Source organism: Molossus molossus, unplaced genomic scaffold (genome assembly GCF_014108415.1).
Source record: "Molossus molossus isolate mMolMol1 unplaced genomic scaffold, mMolMol1.p scaffold_m16_p_4, whole genome shotgun sequence".
NCBI lineage: Eukaryota > Metazoa > Chordata > Mammalia > Chiroptera > Molossidae > Molossus > Molossus molossus.
Window position 1 is genome coordinate 120,195,319 of NW_023425377.1, and position 18,411 is coordinate 120,213,729.

General features: G+C 37.2%; 1 protein-coding gene across 2 annotated transcripts; it reads right to left on the reverse strand.

Moving 5' to 3' along the window:
- Nucleotides 1-2,679: 2,679 nt before the first annotated feature.
- CUNH4orf33 (chromosome unknown C4orf33 homolog) lies at nucleotides 2,680-17,393 on the reverse strand. Of its 2 annotated transcripts, XM_036240729.1 has the most exons (8): nucleotides 17,275-17,393; nucleotides 13,607-13,730; nucleotides 12,435-12,624; nucleotides 10,083-10,143; nucleotides 7,442-7,493; nucleotides 7,119-7,318; nucleotides 4,123-4,277; nucleotides 2,680-3,101 (listed from the first exon to the last, which is right to left on the reverse strand). In XM_036240729.1, exons 3-7 carry the CDS (start codon nucleotides 12,613-12,615, stop codon nucleotides 4,172-4,174), a joined length of 600 nt encoding a protein of 199 aa, XP_036096622.1. In that variant the 5' UTR covers nucleotides 12,616-12,624; nucleotides 13,607-13,730; nucleotides 17,275-17,393; the 3' UTR covers nucleotides 2,680-3,101; nucleotides 4,123-4,171. The 2 variants fall into 2 exon arrangements, with proteins under 2 accessions (XP_036096622.1, XP_036096623.1); XM_036240730.1 differs by lacking the exons at nucleotides 2,680-3,101; nucleotides 4,123-4,277 and adding an exon at nucleotides 6,248-6,414.
- Between the last annotated feature and the right edge of the window lie 1,018 nt (nucleotides 17,394-18,411).

The window sequence follows — 18,411 nt, forward strand, 5'->3', positions numbered from 1 at the left end:
TGGGAAAAGGAAATTATTCTTGGGCTTTGAGACATGACTAGAGTGCTAAGGGCTTATAGTAATTGCTTTATCCATTTGCTACCCTTTTTCTTTTTAAGAACCAGATTAATTATATTCATTATCTCCTGCCCCAGAGTCTAACTTTTTTTTTTTTTTAAGAGGAAGCTGGCCCTGGCCAGTGAGTCTCAGTTGGCTGGGCATTGTCCCATGCACCAAAAGGTTGTTGGTTCCATTCCTGGCCACGGCACATGCCTGGGTTGTGGGCTTGCTCCCCAGTGGGGGAGGCGCAGGAGGCAGCCTATGGATGTTGTGCTTTCATATCCACGTTTCTCTCTCTCTCCCTCTCCCTTCCCCTCTCTACAAGGCAATAAAAATATTTTCTAAATAATAATTTTTTAAAAAGATGAGGAGAAAAAAGTTTTCTGCATCAAATGTTTTTAATGTCAATAAAAGTATTTTAGAGCTAAAACTCAAGAAAATATTTCCTCTGGATTGTGACTTATACTTCAGTGGCAGGGAGAGGGCGTGGAAAGGCACCTGAATAAATGCAAGCACTGTGCAATCTATTTGGGTGCGAAGGGACAGTCTGCATGACACGGTAGTGAGCAATTCAAAACCCAGCGAGCAAATGCATACACACATACTATTCAACAAAGGAATGATTACTCTTTAGTGATCCTCAAGTTGGAAAACAAATTTGAAACAGCTATTACTAACACCCACTCTCAAATATTAAGTTTCTACAGTGTGCATTGTTTGTATCTTATTAATGGACAACTTTTCCAAAATTCTGTAAACTACATGTTCCTTTGAAAAGAAAATGTTTATATAACATGTGTTTGCTTGCTTGGTATTGAAAGAAGGAACATGTTTCTTATCTAGATTTTTTAAAAAGTTGAAATGTTAAAAAAACATTAAACAGATAAAAAATACAGAATTTGTTTCAGAAAGCTCACAAACCACAACATTCAAATTCAATATTTATATGGCTGTGATTGTGATCTAGAATATGTGGGTTCTCTATTTCCCCCCATATTATAAACAATCATGATTTATATCTGAACCTGTGATCCAGAGTGATTGATTCACCTGTAAAATGAGGATACTCTTAAATGTATCTTATGTTTTGTCCTGCTAGTTTTATATGCATTTATAAAATTATTTCAGGTATCATAAATCATACTATCCAAAACTAGCAGCTTGTTACCATATCAAATTAGTTATTTGCTACTGTCAATTTTAAAAATAATTTCTGAATTTAATCAAAGATGCCTGACACTGCCACCATGATACATAGTTATAGCGGCTCTTGTAAAAGTCGGCATTTACCTTACACCAGCTCTTTTCAGATAGGGAAGATACTTAATACATGGGAAAAAATGTCAGTTGATAAGTCACATTGAACCAGCACTAATGATTGTTTAATGGGATAGCATAAACTTGAAGTGAACACCATTTTATTTACAGCTTATTTTATAACAGTATTTTATTAAGGTATACTTTACATATAGTAAAATCACAAATCTTAAAATCTGTACAGCTTGAGGAATGTTGACAAACGTGTGCAGGTATATACCATCATCCAGATCAAAATACAAAACATTTCAAGCACCCCAGAAAATTCCCTCACACCCCTTTTCCAGGTTATTTAAATCCCCTGCCGTTATGCAGATCAGCTGTGGCTGATTCAGGATAGCCAAGTGTTGCCTATAATTGACCTTCACATAAAAATAATTATACAGAATGTTTTATCTGGCTTGTCTTTCTCAGCATAATGCTTCTGAGATCTGTCTGGGTTTTTGCATGCATCAACGGGCCATTCTCTTTTATGAGCAATATTCCATGGTCTGCCTATATCAGATTATCCATTTTCCCATGGATAGAACTTTGTTTACAGTTTGGCACTGTTATGAATAAAGCTGCTTTGAACATTTTTCTTGAGTATATATCTAAGAATGAAATTGCTCAGTCATAGGGTAGGTATGTATTTAACTTTATTAGAAATTGCCAAATAGTTCCTGAGTGGCCGTACCATTTTACATTTCTACCCACAGTGTAGGAAAATTCCAGTTACTTCACGTTTTATTAATGTTTGGTATTTTCAGTTTTTTTCTCTTTTAGCCAATTAGCCATTGTGCATATTTTGTAGTTTTAGTCAATCAGTGGTATCTTGCTGTGGCTTTAACTCAAATTTCTTTGATAAGTGAGGCTGAGAGCCTTTCTATATACTTACTGGCCCTTTGTAGACTTTCCTCTGCAAAGTGTTCAAGTCTTTTGTTCCTTAACTGGCTTGTCTTTTTATTACTGATTTTCAGTTGTTAACATATTCTGGGTAAGAGTCCTCTGTCAGATATGTTTATTTTTAATATTTTATCCCAATTTTTGGCTTGCTTTTTCACATGCTTACTGGAGGCTTTTGATGAGGAGTAGCTTTTAATTTTGATGAAGTCCAATTTAGTTATTTTTTCTATTTAGTGGGTGCTTTGTATGTCCTATTTGAAATTTGCCTCCTCCAGATTGTGAAGATTTTCTCCTGGAATTTTTTATTTCATCACCAGTCACATTTAGGTTCACCTTTTTGTAGGATGTTAGACAGAGGTCCAAGTTCCTTTTTTTGGCCGGGGGGGGGGGGGGTGGGTTCCAGTTATACCAACACCATTTGTTGAAAAGACTATCCTCTTCCTTTTCAATACACTGGCACCTTTGTCACAAATCAACGGACTCTATATAGTTCTCTTTCTGGTTTCTCTATTCTTATTCCATGATGTATTTGTCTAAAGATTCAGGTAGTATAAGTCCTCCAACTTTATTAAGTTTCAAAATTGTTTTGGCTAAGGTTCTTTGCATTTCCACATAAAATTTGAATCAGCTTGTCAATTCCTCCCCCCACCCCCCAAAAGAAACCTTGTAGGATTTTTAACCGAGATTGCATTGAATCTATAGATGACTTCGGAGAAACCAATTAGACAGCGTATTCCCTCCAGATAGCTTACTCCACTGTGCTGTTGGGAACCCAGGCTTCTTTGTCTTTCCACTCAGCTATCCTTGGGTTGGCTCCTCATTGACACAATGTAGCTAATGTGTTACATCAGGGATTCATTCTGCAATTCAGGAAAAAACGCGGGGGGGCGGGGGGGGGTGTGAAGGACAAATGGTGTAGGATGAATCTTTCATCTATAAAGTATCTTTTCTTGAAGCCCCACTGAACATTATATACTTATATCTCATTGATGTGAACTGTTTTATAGGGTCGTGTCCATCTGCAAAAGAATCTGGGAAAATGTAGTGTTTGAGCAGGGCTCCTAAAAAATATAAGTTTTGTTAGCAAAGAAGAGAAGAAAGTATGTTATTGGGTAGGCAACTAGGTATCTGTATAATTTAAAAGGTTCTTCAGCAAAACTGCTAATCGTTGAGTTCAGTGTGCTGGAGAAGGACTGGGTTTGGTAAGGAATCTCAGATGCTCTACTAGATGGCTTCAAGCTCTGAAATATGTTCTAACAGAAAATTTGAAGACTGCAGACCAGGGTATCTGATGTTTACAAAATAAAATGAGTGCATTCAACACATTGTCTAATAGCATTAAGAACATGGCATTTCCTTATCAATAAAAGCAGAAGTTGTTACCTGAATTTTATTCCTTCTACAAAGTATACATAGTCATAAGACAGAAAAAACAGCTAGTTAAATACCACACATATCTTAATGATGTCTTAGAAGATGGGGATTTCCTGTTCAACTGAAACAGGTCATTGTTTTCTACCCAGTGAGTCAAGAATTAATGTACATTACATGGAGTTCAAAAATGTGCAAATAAGATGTTCCTGTCTCAGGCTGGCTGACATTTAGGGAAGTGGGAAGAGACATAATGATTTGATTGACAGAGTCAGGGGTAAGGGTGATGCTGAGCAGGTGACAGAACTCACTGACACTATGGCTCCTGGACTAAATGACTCTGAAAAAAAGTTCAAGTCTGTAGGTACAGTCATCAACAAACTTTCCTTTTCTTGTTAATTTTACACACAATTTGCCAGAGAAATACTATATTTTCATTGACCTTATGAAAATATTTATTGTTGGAATGTTTTCATGGTATCTTGAAAGGGATTATACTTATTGATTTACCTTAAAAGTTACAGAGAAGAAATGATCGCTATGGTCGTCTGCTGCACTCCTATACATCTGGTGTCCCTGTGGGCCACAGGCTGGCTTCTGGCTGTTTCCAGTCTTCTCCAAGCAGGGTGTTAAAACTGAAAGGTTTGAAGTATTCTAGACGATGGCTAAATGCAAAGAAAAAGAAGGAACTGAAATGAATTAAGCTTTTGTGAAATACTTGCCCTGCAGGGCTATTCATTCTGTCACATCTGTGATAGAACATCCTATTTTAAGAATACCAAAGGTAAAATATATTCTGTATGTATAATTTTCTCACTCTAGCTTCAAACATTCATCTCTGAAAACATTCCCTCATATCCCAAAGCACTTAAAATCAACCTTCAAAACCTGACTCATTCCATTTAGCCTTAAACAAATTGTATTATATTCTGACACATGTTTTCATATTTCAACTTTGATATCATTTATATCAGTCACATAAATAAGTGTTTTAAAAAGTTTCAGCTCCACAGGTCAGAGGACAGACTCCTTCGCCAAAGCACAGGAGGGTAAAAGAGCGTTAATCCTCGCTCTTTTCTCCCGGGAACACACTTATCGATTATGGAGATTTCCACTGGGGTTAATGAGGAGAGAAAGGTCTGGCTAGCTCCAGTGGAACTCAGCTCTGCGGGAAATCAGTGCCTTGGCTCTGCCCTGGCCAATGGTATAATCACACTTTCACCTAGGGTAAGCCTCCGATAACATAGAAATTGAGGAGCCAAACATAACATCAAGGAGCTGGGCTGTAAGAAGATACTGGGAGGTGAAGAGCCAGAGAAACAGGCCATCTTGATGTGAGGGCCGAGTCATTTGCATCTAGATTCTGGGCCCGTTCTGTTCACCTGGCCAGACTGAACCTGTCTGAGTCACAACTGTCAATCCCAGACAAAGAGGTTAAGGAACCGACAGCGAAGATTTAGAGAGAAGAAGGGAGAAAGAGGCTGGTTAGAAAGGGTTGGGACTGGGAGAAAAGCAGAGGAAAGGGGAAAGTGCGTCAGGTAGAAAGAAAGGAACGGGCTAGAAGAGAGGAAGGCAGACTGAAGAAAGAGCACGACAGGAAGGAGAAGGCACAGGGAGGAGGGGCAGCCACATGCTAATAAAGAAAGGGAATCGGACATTATCAAGCATAATAAACTAGGGAGCTGAACGGGACGCTAAGTCTGCTGCAGTAGGAAGTTGCAGCATTCATAGGCTCCCCGGGGACCATTGCATGGGGACCTAATCCCCAAAATAGGCAGGAAGGTTCATAACCAGTCATTACTCGAAGGAAAAACAGCAGGAGAGCATGGCCGCTGTGGCTCAGTGGTTGAGCATCGACCCATGCACCAGGAGGTCACTGGTTCAATTCCTAGTCAAGGCACATGCCCAGGTTGTGGGCCAAATCCCCAGTGGGGCGCATGCAGGAGGCGGCCAATTGATGTTCTCGCTCATCAATGTTTCTCTTTCTCTCTAAAATCAATTAAAAAAAAAAAAAAACCAGCAAGAGAAATTTCTCTGCTGGGCACATACCCAGAAGAAGCCAAGGTGGCCCTGGGGGAGGTAAGCACATGCGCAGTAGGTGCCGAGACAGTGACGAGACAGTGACGAGAGAGACCTGTCAGTCTAGCCTGGGAAAAGGATTGGATTGGATAAAGGACACAGAACCCCAGATCTAGGAAATGGATTTGTTAGGGGCAGGGACCACTAGAAACCCACAAAAGACTGAGAAGTTGATGGGTTAGTGTGAAAGTGCACCTGGTCCTTTCCTGCACAGACTCCAAGCGGGTGCCTGGCACAGCGCCAGCCTGAACACAGCTGGGAACACTGAGCCAGCCAGAGGACAGGGACTGGACTGGACTACACCCATGGCACAGAATTTATAGACACTGGCCTTGGCTCTGGGCTTGATGAAGACAAGGCTGGACTTCTTTCACAGTGAGGCAGAGCTGAACCTGGGGCAGTCCATTGATTTTCCTTCTACAACAAACCTTACCACTGCCTCTTAGCTTCCCCTTCATGGGTCTCCCAGAATGCTCTCCTTGCAACTCCGTGAAAGGACCCCATCTCCACTGGCAACACTAGGATGTCTCTGCTGGGCTCTTCTGGACACACAGACTCACCAGCTGTCTTGGCCACACGGAGTACACTCAGAGATCTAGACAGCAGGGGTCCCAATTTGCCCCAAGACAGCATCTGGCTTTCCTCCCGAAGGGATTAGAGCTTGCTGCAGTCCATGAAGCATTAACAGGGCTGGCCAGGAGCTATATTCTTCTTAGGTGACAGCTTCAAAGAGATAAGACTCAAATTGGGCAAGTGTAGGAGCTACCTTGTGGGCTTCCACGCCTGCTACCCACAGGGGCCAATCTCTCTTCTAAGTCCACAGGCATAGCCTGTAGGGTCTCCACGGGGAACACAACTGTTAAGGGGCGATCCAAAGCCATGCTGTCCCCATCAGATATTTATTGTTTATTCATAATACTATCTGTCCAGATGCAATTTACCAATTAGGAATCATTTTTAACACATGCCATGTTGCCTAGAAACCTAGTTGACATTTTTATCCTTATGAGGTTACCAAGGGAAGAAAGCTAGAGAGTTAACTGAAGGTCACGTTCTCAAGCAACAAGGGAAAGAATTCACTAACTCTTTGTTCACACCAAGAATCTGGGTATCTCTGGCCATTTAGCTCGGAAAGGGACCATAAACGAATTTGCCACATTACTCCTATACCAGCTGTTGCAATATTCAGTAAGCAAGATTTTTCTCATACTGCTATGGGAACATAAGCATTGTACGACGGCAGTGAGACTGTCTGCCCACAGTCAGTGTGTCAAGCATGTACTGAGGACCTTCGGGGACACAGTACCTTCCAAATGCTTGTACACATAAGACTCCTTTCACCAAAAAATGTTATCACGGCTCCACCAAGAATTAATTTCCAAAAAACTCTCACAGTTGGAACACATCTTCATTCATTTTCAACTTACAAATCAGGTTTTTGTCCTGGTTGCAGTGCATGCTGAGGTACAGGGTAAAGAGCCTCATAGCTTCTTTTATCCTTTGATCCATGAATGGCAAATGAATTGAATTTTGTCACATTTGGTGGAAAATAACTCCAAGGAAGATAAGCTCTGCCTTCCCATTTTGTCTCTCCTCTGGACACTTCGAATGATAGAGCAAGTTCTTGCTACACAAACGATATGTGAAATATAAAAGGTGAATTCGTATTTATACTTTAAACAAACATGTTAAATATATTATATTCATAGATGTTCTATACTGAAGAACTTTGATATTATTTTTTACTTACTTTCCACACATTTCTTCTTCCAGATAATAAAAGCACCAAATGCTGTCCATGGCTGTCAAAATTAAAATTCCTCATGAGTGTTTGAGAAAAATAAACATAATTTTCTTCATTATTCTTCATATCTGCAAAGTGTGTATTTGTAACTAAATTTCCAAATAATGTAAAGATGCAATATGAATACTGGATAATCAGAAGAGCAACGAGGGTGTTCAGTGACTTAGAAATGACATCGTTGAGTTTACCATTTTCCAGATAATTATAGTCAAAAACTACACATGTTCAGATTGCTTTAAATCTTCAAATATAAAGTTATATAAAAGATTTCAGTTGGTTAGATGATGCAAAGTAAGCAAAGGGGTGGGGGGACTCATGGTGTTTCGAGTTTATAATAAAACCAGTTTCCAAAACTAAAGTACCGAAGAGAAGCAGGTACCAATTTCCAGGTTGGAATCCAGCAGCTTTATTAAAGGTTTTTTCTATAAGAAATCTGTCCTCAAGCTCATTAGGAAGAAAGAAAATACAAAATATAGATGGTCTGAAACTGTATTTGTCTGCCTCCTGTGTTTTTCTGCTTTCTACCATTCTTTCAGACACCAACCTCATATTTTTAAAGAGAAATACAATCTATCCTCAAAAGGAAACTCTAATAAAAGAACATAATTGGGACTCGCCAGGTCAATGAGAATCAAAGACTTCCACGTAGTTACATGAAACAAACTTGTTGTCTCTGGAAAAGACTATATCTGAACATTTCTACACAGACAGTCTATAGCGAGCTTTTCAGTGAGGATTTCCTTCAGCAAACTGTTCTCACAGATGAGAAGAATTCTTTCCCTCTGCTTATTTGTATTGTTATTATGCAAGCTTAGAATATCCTAGGAGAAGTGAAAGTTCTTGTAAATGAAAACAACAAAATTCTCCACATTGCTTTCCTAGGGATGACTGCTTGAAGGAAAACCAAGGTTCTCGGTAATTGACTGTCCTGATATACATGAAACCAAACTACTTTGAGAATTTCTTTTTACTTTTAGAATTTATTAATTTTGTACACTACAGTTATTACGTAATATCTTAACAAAAGAGGATCTAATTATCCTATTCATCCAGTGCTAAATCATGAGTCAAAATATACTTGTATTTTTATCTAATAAAAGTAAAACTAAGGATGAAACTTTAGAACTCCAGTAGAACCAAGTTCTTTACTGTCTTGTAGACTATAAATATATATTTGCCTTCATTTTCTCACTTGTATGGTGAAAATAATCACACAACAGGTGAAATTTGTTTGCCTCACGTGACAGCTTAAGACAATTAATCATACTTTCAATAAAAGATTTTGGCTGAAATGTGACACACAAAGATATATAGTTATTCTTCTGAAAAATATAATTGCAAACAGCTAGACTTTCCATATTGGAGTTAGCAAAAAATCAAAATGAGGGAAAACAAAATGATATCTAAAATCTCATTTCAATCAATTGTTTGGGACTCTCTGCCCAGCCTACAAAGGGACAAAGGCTACTTGATATTAGATACTGAGAGGCATTTAAATGACATTTAAAATGAATAGTCACAATACAAAAAAAAAATTCATTATTAAATATTTTACTAACTTAAAATTTGTTATAATATAAATGGGAGGTGGGCATAAATTTACTTTTTCACATCTACTGAACAAAAATTTTCAACCAGGTAAAGAAGGTTCCCAAGGGAATGGTTAAATTGGAAGAGTCCAACGTTAATACTTTATTTATTTATTTTTTATCCTCACCCAAGGACATTTTTGCATTCATCTTGAGATAGAACAGGAGGGTGAGAGAGAGAAACATCAATGTGAGAGAGACACATCAACTGGTTGCCACCCACACGATCCTAACCGAGGCCGGGGACAAACTGCAACTGAGGTACATGCCCTTAGCGGGAACTGAACCCGGGTCTCTCTGGTCTGCAGGCTGGCACTCTGACCATTGAGCCAAACTGGCCAGGGCCCAAGGTTAATACTTTAAATGAGTTAGGGAAAGCCATATGTGATGTATCCCTGGCACCGAATGCAAAGTGACATAGTAAACACTCAATACAGGAATGATGACTAAATGAAGGAACACATGAATACATTACTATGGAACACATAAAATGAAAGTGTAATCCAGTCATTTAAAAAACTCCCTAGCCCTGGCCGGTTCAGTTCAGCGGTTCGAGCGTTGGCCTGCAGACCAGAAAAAAAATCCCTAAAAGATACATTTTCATAAACTAGTTCAATTTATTCTATCTATATGTCTCCTTTTATTTCTGAATAGCTAGTACATGATAATGCAAATTTATAGAGTAAATAAGGAGTTTCTGTTTTATAATAATTTTTCATTACAGAAAATTATTTTCTAATTTATTAGAAAAACTGACTACATAGTAAAATGAAAATAATGTCAACATAATATTTTCAAATATTTACAACATATACAGGTGTGGAAAAAGTAGGTTTATAGTTGTTCGTATAGCAAATAATACGGTAATTACATAATTCAGATGAGCATTTCCCTTAGTTCATCGAAATTAGTGAGTTTTTACTATGACCACATGATTTATAACTAGAAAACAATATGTTCAAGTTATGTAGTAATTAGAAGAAAAATTGTACACTTACGGGCAAAGTTCAACTTCTAAGTACTGTTCCGTTATGTCATTCAAGAAAAATGTTTCCACAACTTTTGAAAACAGATACATAATATATTGAGAAATTTAATTATGCTTCAACAATAAATAATTTCTTTATTCCTTTAGAGTATAAAATAAATTGACTCATTATTTTTAATTATAGCTCTATCCCCAGTAGGAAAAGGGACAAAGAAAATAGACATTGCCTAGAAATAAATCATCCTCAAACTTTCCTATATCAGATGGCCATAAATTTAAAAGATTAAAAGATTAATAAAATACTGGTAAGGTTGTAAAGAAATTAACATGATCACACAGACTTTGAACCAGTTATCTTTTTCTAGGAATTTATCCTTAGGAAATAATCAGACAATTGGAAAAAGAAGTAAATATAATGCCAGTCATCAAAGTATTGCTCAAAAATTGGAAATTATCTAAATGATTATCTCCTATTCTATAGGATTGTTGCCTATTATATAAATATATCTTCTATTATATAGGAAAGCTAGTACATAAATTATGGAATTTATGTATTCTGTGCAATAGACTCTAATGCAACCATTAAAATCAAAGACATGGCTAAGTATTTTTTGACATGGAAAGACATCCATGATATTTGATAAGTAAGCTACAGCAAATCAGCAAATCAGAAACCTTTCAATGTATTAATAAGGATGTTGCAGAGAAAAGGGGCCAGGTCATGAAAACTCTTATATAGAAATCATATTAGGAAGAATAAAACTTATCTGGGGAGAAGCAAAAGCCTAAGAAGGTTTTTAAGTAGCTGAATGATTACTTTAAATTTTTAACTGAAACAGATCACTCTGGCTTCCAAGAGGGAAGGATGGACTTAAGGGCAAAAAGACTATTTGGAAGGTTCTGCCCTAGCTGAGGTCAAAGATAATGAAGGCCTAACCTATAGCAGAGATGGAGAGAATGAAGAGGGAGTACTAAATTAGAGAAACATTTAAGAAGGGAAATTGATAGGTCTAAGTAAATAAATCCAAATATGGAGAGTGAGAGGATATCTTAAAAAATCTCACATGTCTATATCCGATGATGTGATGTGCTGGAATGCCATTGACTGAGATTGGGCAATTAGGAAAAGAACAGGTTTATGAGAAAAGTAGGTAAGTTGAGTTTGGGACTTGTTGCGTAGATAAGTCACACTGGTGTATACACCAGTGGGAAGCTGGTATATTCAAGCTTTATATCAATAAAAGACAACATATGTTTAACATTTGATAAATTAACACTGACATGTCATACAGATGGTATAGAGAAAGTAGATGTTAATAGGGACTAGAAGAGGCATCAAAGGTTTTTTGGCCTTGGCCAGTGTGGCTCAGTTGGTTGGAGCATCCTTCCATGCACTGGAAGGTCATGGGTTCGATTCCTGGTCAGGGCACATACCTAGGTTACAGGTTCCAACCCCAATAGGGGAGCACGTGGGAGGCAACTGATAAATCTCTCTCTCTCACATCATTGTTTCTCTTTCTTTCTCTCTCCCCTTCTCTCTCTAATATCAATTTTTAAAAACAGGTTTCTCTGAATAAATGGAACCTGATTTAGACCTTTAACTATGTGCATAACAGGGCAGGGGGAATAGACTGAGAAACAGTACATGGCTGAGAATATGCATGGATAGTAACACCACTGCCTTTTAGAAGTCAGGAGCTTTTAGTTGAATATTATAGCCCAATTCATGGTACGCTGAAAGTTTATAGAAAGGGTTTGAAGTTAATCTCAGGGATAGTAATGGTTTGTGATCTGGGGAATGGCATCATAAAGAGTCTTTTAGAAAGATAAGTTTGGTAGCTTAATTAGGAGACATTAGATGGAATCATATCGCAAACCTAAAACTGTAAATTTATGGTGTCTTTTAACCTTCATTTGATACGTGAGATTACTTGTCAGTACATATAAAATAAAAACTACATTTCATGTTGAAGTTGATGGTGTTTCTATAATAAGTAAAACACCTCAAAACTTCCATAAAGAAGGTTTATAAGGTTAAAGTGGCAATCTAAAGATACTTAAAGACAAAACAAGAATTTTGAACTCTTCTTAAAACAGGTAACAGAAGTAAAGGAAAGACACATGGCAGCAATTTAGAAATCTGGATTTGTAATTGCCATTTTTCACTGTTCTAGTTATATCGCTGAAGTCACAAAGTAACGGGGAAAAAGTCAGAATGAGAGATTGGTAGGAAATATCACACATTGCATATGTCAGTTGCTCAGAAGCACTCACTTCCTTACGGCAAGATAAAATAATAGCTCTGTGAGAGGTTATTATAAAAAGATTTATGTTTGCAATAAAATACAGCACTTCCACTTACCTTCATAATCCCACAGTTCATTGAAAGGTTTTCCTGGTTCCCCAAGTGGAGCTGGAGGATCATTGAAAAATGGAGCACTAACTTTCAACATCACTCCTCTGTCACCTGGATTCAGCCTCACAAACACTGGCTCATGCTTCACGGGAGAACCATCCCAAGTGTGTTCAATTTTAAAATCCATCTTTAGACTCTGAAGGAAAAAAAAAAAAGACATATTAAACAAGCTCTTTAACAATATTCAAATGTTTGCTTTAGTTAGAAATGAAATGAAAATGTCCATGCCCTATAAGCAGGCAGGACGGCAGCGGAGTGGCCAGAACACAGTTCTGAGAGTTCAAAGGCCATTTGTGTTATGGCAAATCATGGACCCTGTGTTCTGCTGTAAAATACGTAGTTGGACCCTAAAAGCTTTGAGACTTTAAGTCTAAACCCAAAGTCATTTTTTAAAGTTGTAATTAAGTCCAGTGCAGAAACTGTTCTGGGAACCAAGATCTTCATAATAAAATTCAATTTGATAAAAAAAATTCTATAAATCAGCAGAAGCACTGCTGTTAACACCTATTCTTTTGGCTAAAACCCTTTTTTTCTTTTTTGGGGGGAAAAGAGAGGGTTCGAACCATTTGAAGGTTAGTATTGTCTTCCTTGTTCTCAGGGTATAGAATTTCTTAGTCTATTTCAAAGTTTAAATGATGGTAGATTCTTTTTCCATTTAAAAAAATTTTTTTTTCTTTATTGACTTTAGAGAGAGAGGAAGAGAAAGGGAGAGAGAGATAGAAACATCAATGAGAGAGAACACTGACTGGCCACCTCCTGCATGCCCCCCACTGGGGATTTGGCCCACAACCTGGGCATGTGCCCTGACCGAAAATCGAACCAGCGACCTCTTGGTGCATAGGTCAACGCTCAATCACTCAGCCAGACCGGCAGGGCCTTTTTCCATTTTTCAATTGGTGAAAAGGAATTAACCAAGCAAGTGGTCATTTAACACTTGAAATATCAAAAACTAAAAAGGCTAAAGTACATGTAACACAAGCAGTATTTGCATTTTACATTGTTTTTCTAAGGATTAAATGGAAGAACATAGTATTATATTAATAAAATTACATTTTGTTGAAAACTATGAATTGGGGATTTTATAAACATTATCTAATTTAATTTCACAAGAAACTTACAGATGAACTATTATTATCCTCATTACAAATGAAGAAACTGACTTGTCCAAGGTCACGTGGCTGGCAAATCAAGACAATGAACCAATGTCAGCCATGTTTTCCCAGATGAAGTCACTTCAGGAATCTGCAAGGAGATGAAAACCTATTTTAGGAGTAGTGGATTCTCCAAATTATACCAGGTCTTTATAGTCTTTATGCCTTGTTTGGAGGATAATCTTGATTAGTCCATGATGATATTTTCCGACTACAATTTACATATCTGAAGTCTTTGAAGGCATTTCCTTGTTCCATGTCTTATTTTTACTGCAAGTAATAAAGTACTAAATTTCGAATACATTTATTTCAGTGAATATGTATGAAGTACCAGTTATGTGCCAAGCATTGGGAGACCCAAATATATAAGCTCTGTTTCACATAAGGAATCCAACATCTCTGAAAACTTTTTTTCTAAAGTATGTAGCTTTTGCTAATTTTTAGTACAAGCTAACAAATTTTAATAGATGACCTCTAAAATTAAAAAGTAGTTTTAGTATTGCAATCCATTTGCAAGTAATAACATTTTAAAACGGATAAATTCAGCAATTTATATTGAAATAAGATCAGTGAGTGATAAGACTGTATAAATATAAATTGATGTGGAATTTAGTATTGACTTGGCATGGAATAAAATACCTCAATAATACGTTTATTTTCTTTAGTTAAAATATCCAGATACTTTCTCCAAAAATAAATGTATAACTCTCTACCCCAAATTTTGATACTAGTAAGTACCTTCTCATAGCTTTTAGAAAGAAAGAATAAATCAAAGATACTAGAAATGCTCATTATATCTGATTCTGGCACCAATATGCTGAGAGAATATGCTATCCTCCTAACTTGGAGCTTGACAATTCTTGACAATCCTGGCAAAATATAGTTGAGCAACAAGGAAGTTTTGGCTCCCCTTTTTTTCTTTGAGCACTGTTTGAAAATTACTGCTAGAAATATTGACTAAACTTCCACCATCAGGGAGGAGGGCTGTGGATGACATGTCCAAAGGTAGAATATAGTTTTTGCTTTAATTGCATACAATGACTTTATTTTCTTATCAGAATGACAAAGTTGTTATTTTGCTTAAAGAACACTCATGTCGATCTAACTTTGCATAATACTGACAGCAAAACTAAACTAAAAAGTATAGTCTTACTAACTAGTTTACAATGTAATAAAGAGAACATGGATGCAGAAAAGACAACTGATTTTCTTTTCCGCTGCCTGGAGATAGCTCAGACTGTCTCCTGAGGCTTCACCCCACCACCTTTCAATTTCTCTGTTTGTACACGTGCCCACAGGAAGTAGGGACAATTAAGTGGTCACACCCTTCCCAGTGGGCGCTGGTGTGCTTCCCAGCAGCACGGGGCTCCCTGTATTCTCTATCGCCCCCACTCTGCTCCATTTTGACTCACAGTACTTGAACCGCATGACGTCTTTGTTTAGTGTCTCTGCTTCCCCCAGCTAGAATGCCTGTCATAGGAACTCATTTATTTGTTGACTGAATAATTGTTCTAGTCTCTGGATCTAAAATGTCATGATTCTAAGGTTTTGTGCAGGAAAGATCAGCTGTGTTAGTGGCATCATTCTCTCTTTCAATGCTACATACCAAACAGTGGCAAATAACTAAGATGATGGATCACATCTAGAAATTTCCTTTCAATTTAGCTTATCAAAGGTTTATTAGCTACTTGCTTTGTTTCAGACACCATGCCAGGTGCTAGGGAAATAAAGTATAAGAAAGAGGTCTATGAAGAGTTGAGCTAACTAACCAGGTTTATTATCAATTGGTTCATTTTGCACTCCAATGTAATAAAGTTGGGTTCCTACAACAAACTAAGTTTTAAATGAATGAAAGATTTAAACATAAAAAACAAACCATATAAAAAACAAGATGATTTTTAAAAAGATGATCATATAATAGAAAAGACCTTTTAAAATATAACCCCAAACCCAGAATACATAAAAGAAAAAACTGACAGATATATTTGGCTACATAAAAATAACAAAATTAAAAGCAGAAGTTTGCCAAACAAAATAACAAAAAACCCTCACCATTTCAAAATCAAAATCTGGAAGAAAAATATCTGCAACTCATATTTCAGACAAATAACTAATTTCTTTCCTCTTTAAAGGGCTCCTAGAAGTAAGGAAAAGACCAACATCCCAACAGAAAAATGGGGAAAGAAATGAACAGCCAGTTCACAGAAAGAAAATGCAACATGTTCAACCTCACTTACAATGATAGACAATAAATTACTATTTTTCACTTAGATTGTCAAGGATCAGAAAGCTTGATGACATGCTAATGAGGACACAGAGACGCAACCGCATACTGCTTTGGGGTGTAACTGGCACAGCCTCTGTCAAGGGTGATCCCTTAATAACTATCTAAATAAAAAATGCAAATATCCTTTTACTCAACAATCCTAGTTCTAGGAGTTATTAGAGCGGCACGTATTCAACAGAAGTATAAAGATATTCACTGCACTATTGTTTAGAAGAACAAAATATTGTAAGCAACTTAAATACCCATCAGTAGAGGCCTGGTAGAGAAATTATGCTATATCATATAAAGAAATACTACATAGCTGTTAAAAAGAGTGAGGCAGCTCTATATATACACCTAAATATACTAAGTGAACAGAAGCAAGGTGCAAAAAGAGAATCCATTTAATAAAAAGGAAGACCATTTGTATGCATGCTTGTGATGCGTACATTATCTCAGAAAGCATATACAAGACGCCAGTGGTAACAGTGGTTGCCTCTTCGGATCTGCCTGGGACAGGGGAGGAAGGGAGACTTACTTTCAACTGTATCACTTTTGCTTTTTTACCTATTTGAATTTTATACTATGACAGACACGCATCACTATTCAAAAATAAATGAATAATTTTAAACTATTTTTTTAAAGTCCCGTTTAAGACTAGGTCTCTTTAAAGAGTATGGTGGCTATCTCTTTTCCCCTTTATATTATATATGCTGAACATGTCTAAAAAGTCAGAATGCATATTAGCAACATTACTTACAGAATATATTAATTCGAGGTCACCACCCTGTTACGTAATTCTAATGTTGGCTGTTTAGACTTTCTTAAAAGAATGTTTACTGTTAATCTCCCCCCCCCCCACACTTATAACTGCTATTCCTCAAATTACTCTCTCATCAAAAAGTAAAAAATAATTTTAAATTATTTTCATGCTTTCCCTGTACTGTGTAAAGACCTTTAAAAGGAAATGAAGGAAGACAAAAGAGACAGGGCCTCGGAGCATCAGAAGTTTAGGAGAGAAAAAAATTCCACGAAAGGTAAAAGAAGGAAGTTGTGGAAAAGGTGTTTTCTCAACACAATGCTTTGCAAGGAAAATCTCCAAAGGCCTCTAATCATGAAATTTTCTTTCGTTTTCTACAAAAAAAAAAAAAAAAAAGATTTCTCTTCAGTTTCCATTCTACCCCTCCCCCCCCTTCTCCAATGAAAAGAGAAGAGAGAAAGGAGGAAGTCGGGCTGAAAGTGGGGGGAACTGTGCCAGCAGGAGGCAGCCGGAGGCAGCGCCTTACCAGAGAAAAGGCTAAGGACAAGGCTGGGGGAAGGCGCAAGGAGTGAGAAAGAAGAGAAAGCATAACAAGAAGAGAACACAGACCGGAAGCTCTGCTCAGTCCACCTGGCTCCCTCCTTCCACCTGCGATCCCTGGACAGGGCTCGGCCTTAGGCTCCGCCCTAGGCTCCGCCCAGCTGCCTGCACTCTGGGGGAGGGACTTGGAGGGCTGATGCACACGCCTGATTTTTCTAGGAAAGAAAAGTGTTGAAAGATCACCAGTGAACATCTTAAGACTCTTAATTCTACTGAAGTGTGAGTGGTTTTCTAGATGGAAGAGTAACCCCCAATATAAATCCTGTGCAACAATTTGAAAATCAACTGTAAGTTATTAAGATTAGAATAGAACATGTACAGTGATGATTCAGTAAATGCAACTAAAGGCTTACCTATCTGTATAAGCCAAACCTGGAAATTATATTATACTAGCTATAAATAACATTACCCTAGCTATAAATTATATTACTCTACTGGGAGGCATCTACCTAGTGGACAATGATAGTGACAATGGGACCAGACTGCCTGGATTCAAACCCAATTCGGGCACTTTCCAATTGTGATCATCATCAAGCTATTATAAAAAAAAAAAAATAGCACCTACCTTAAAAGGCTTTTGTAGGAATTAAATTGGGATATATAGAGATATAGATATAGATGTAGACATACATATAGATATAGATGCACACATTATTGAGAACAGTGCAGTGCCTGGCACATAGCACGTATTCAAAAAAGGTTATCTATTTATTATTAAAGTATATAGGTTTGCTTAAAGAAAAATTTGTTTTTGTTCAAATCATTAATCCTACATGTTTCTGAGGTGGTTATCTTTTTCTTCCTCAAAAAGAAACTACTTAGAATAAGAGAAAAGCAGCTCATCTGGAAGGGCACACTTGACTGTCAGGAACCTTTAAGCTACGTGAGTCATAAAAAAGGGTTTTTCTTTACTTTTCCAGAAAACTTGTATACATGGCACAGAGTTTTGTTTTCTTTTTGTTTTTTTCACTTAAAACATGGGCATTCGCATCACAACAGCAGATACACAACTTTAAGCTGCCATTTTAGTAAAATGCACAAATACTAAATAGATTCATTTTCTCCCATGAAGAGGCCCGTGTAAAATCCACATAGGTCACAACTTCCACTGAAAAAGCTTTATTGGAGCTTTGAATTCCATATCTT

Bases quoted from the DNA above. Each gene is read 5' to 3' on its own strand.
- CUNH4orf33 (XM_036240729.1), bottom strand. From the start codon at position 12,615: ATGGATTTTAAAATTGAACACACTTGGGATGGTTCTCCCGTGAAGCAT. The intron at 10,144-12,434 runs GTAAGTGGAAGT...TGTTTTCAAAAG, and splicing joins TGAACTGTGGGATTATGAAG to TTGTGGAAACATTTTTCTTG. The intron at 7,319-7,441 runs GTAAGTAAAAAA...TCGTTTGTGTAG, and splicing joins GAAGAAGAAATGTGTGGAAA to CAAGAACTTGCTCTATCATT.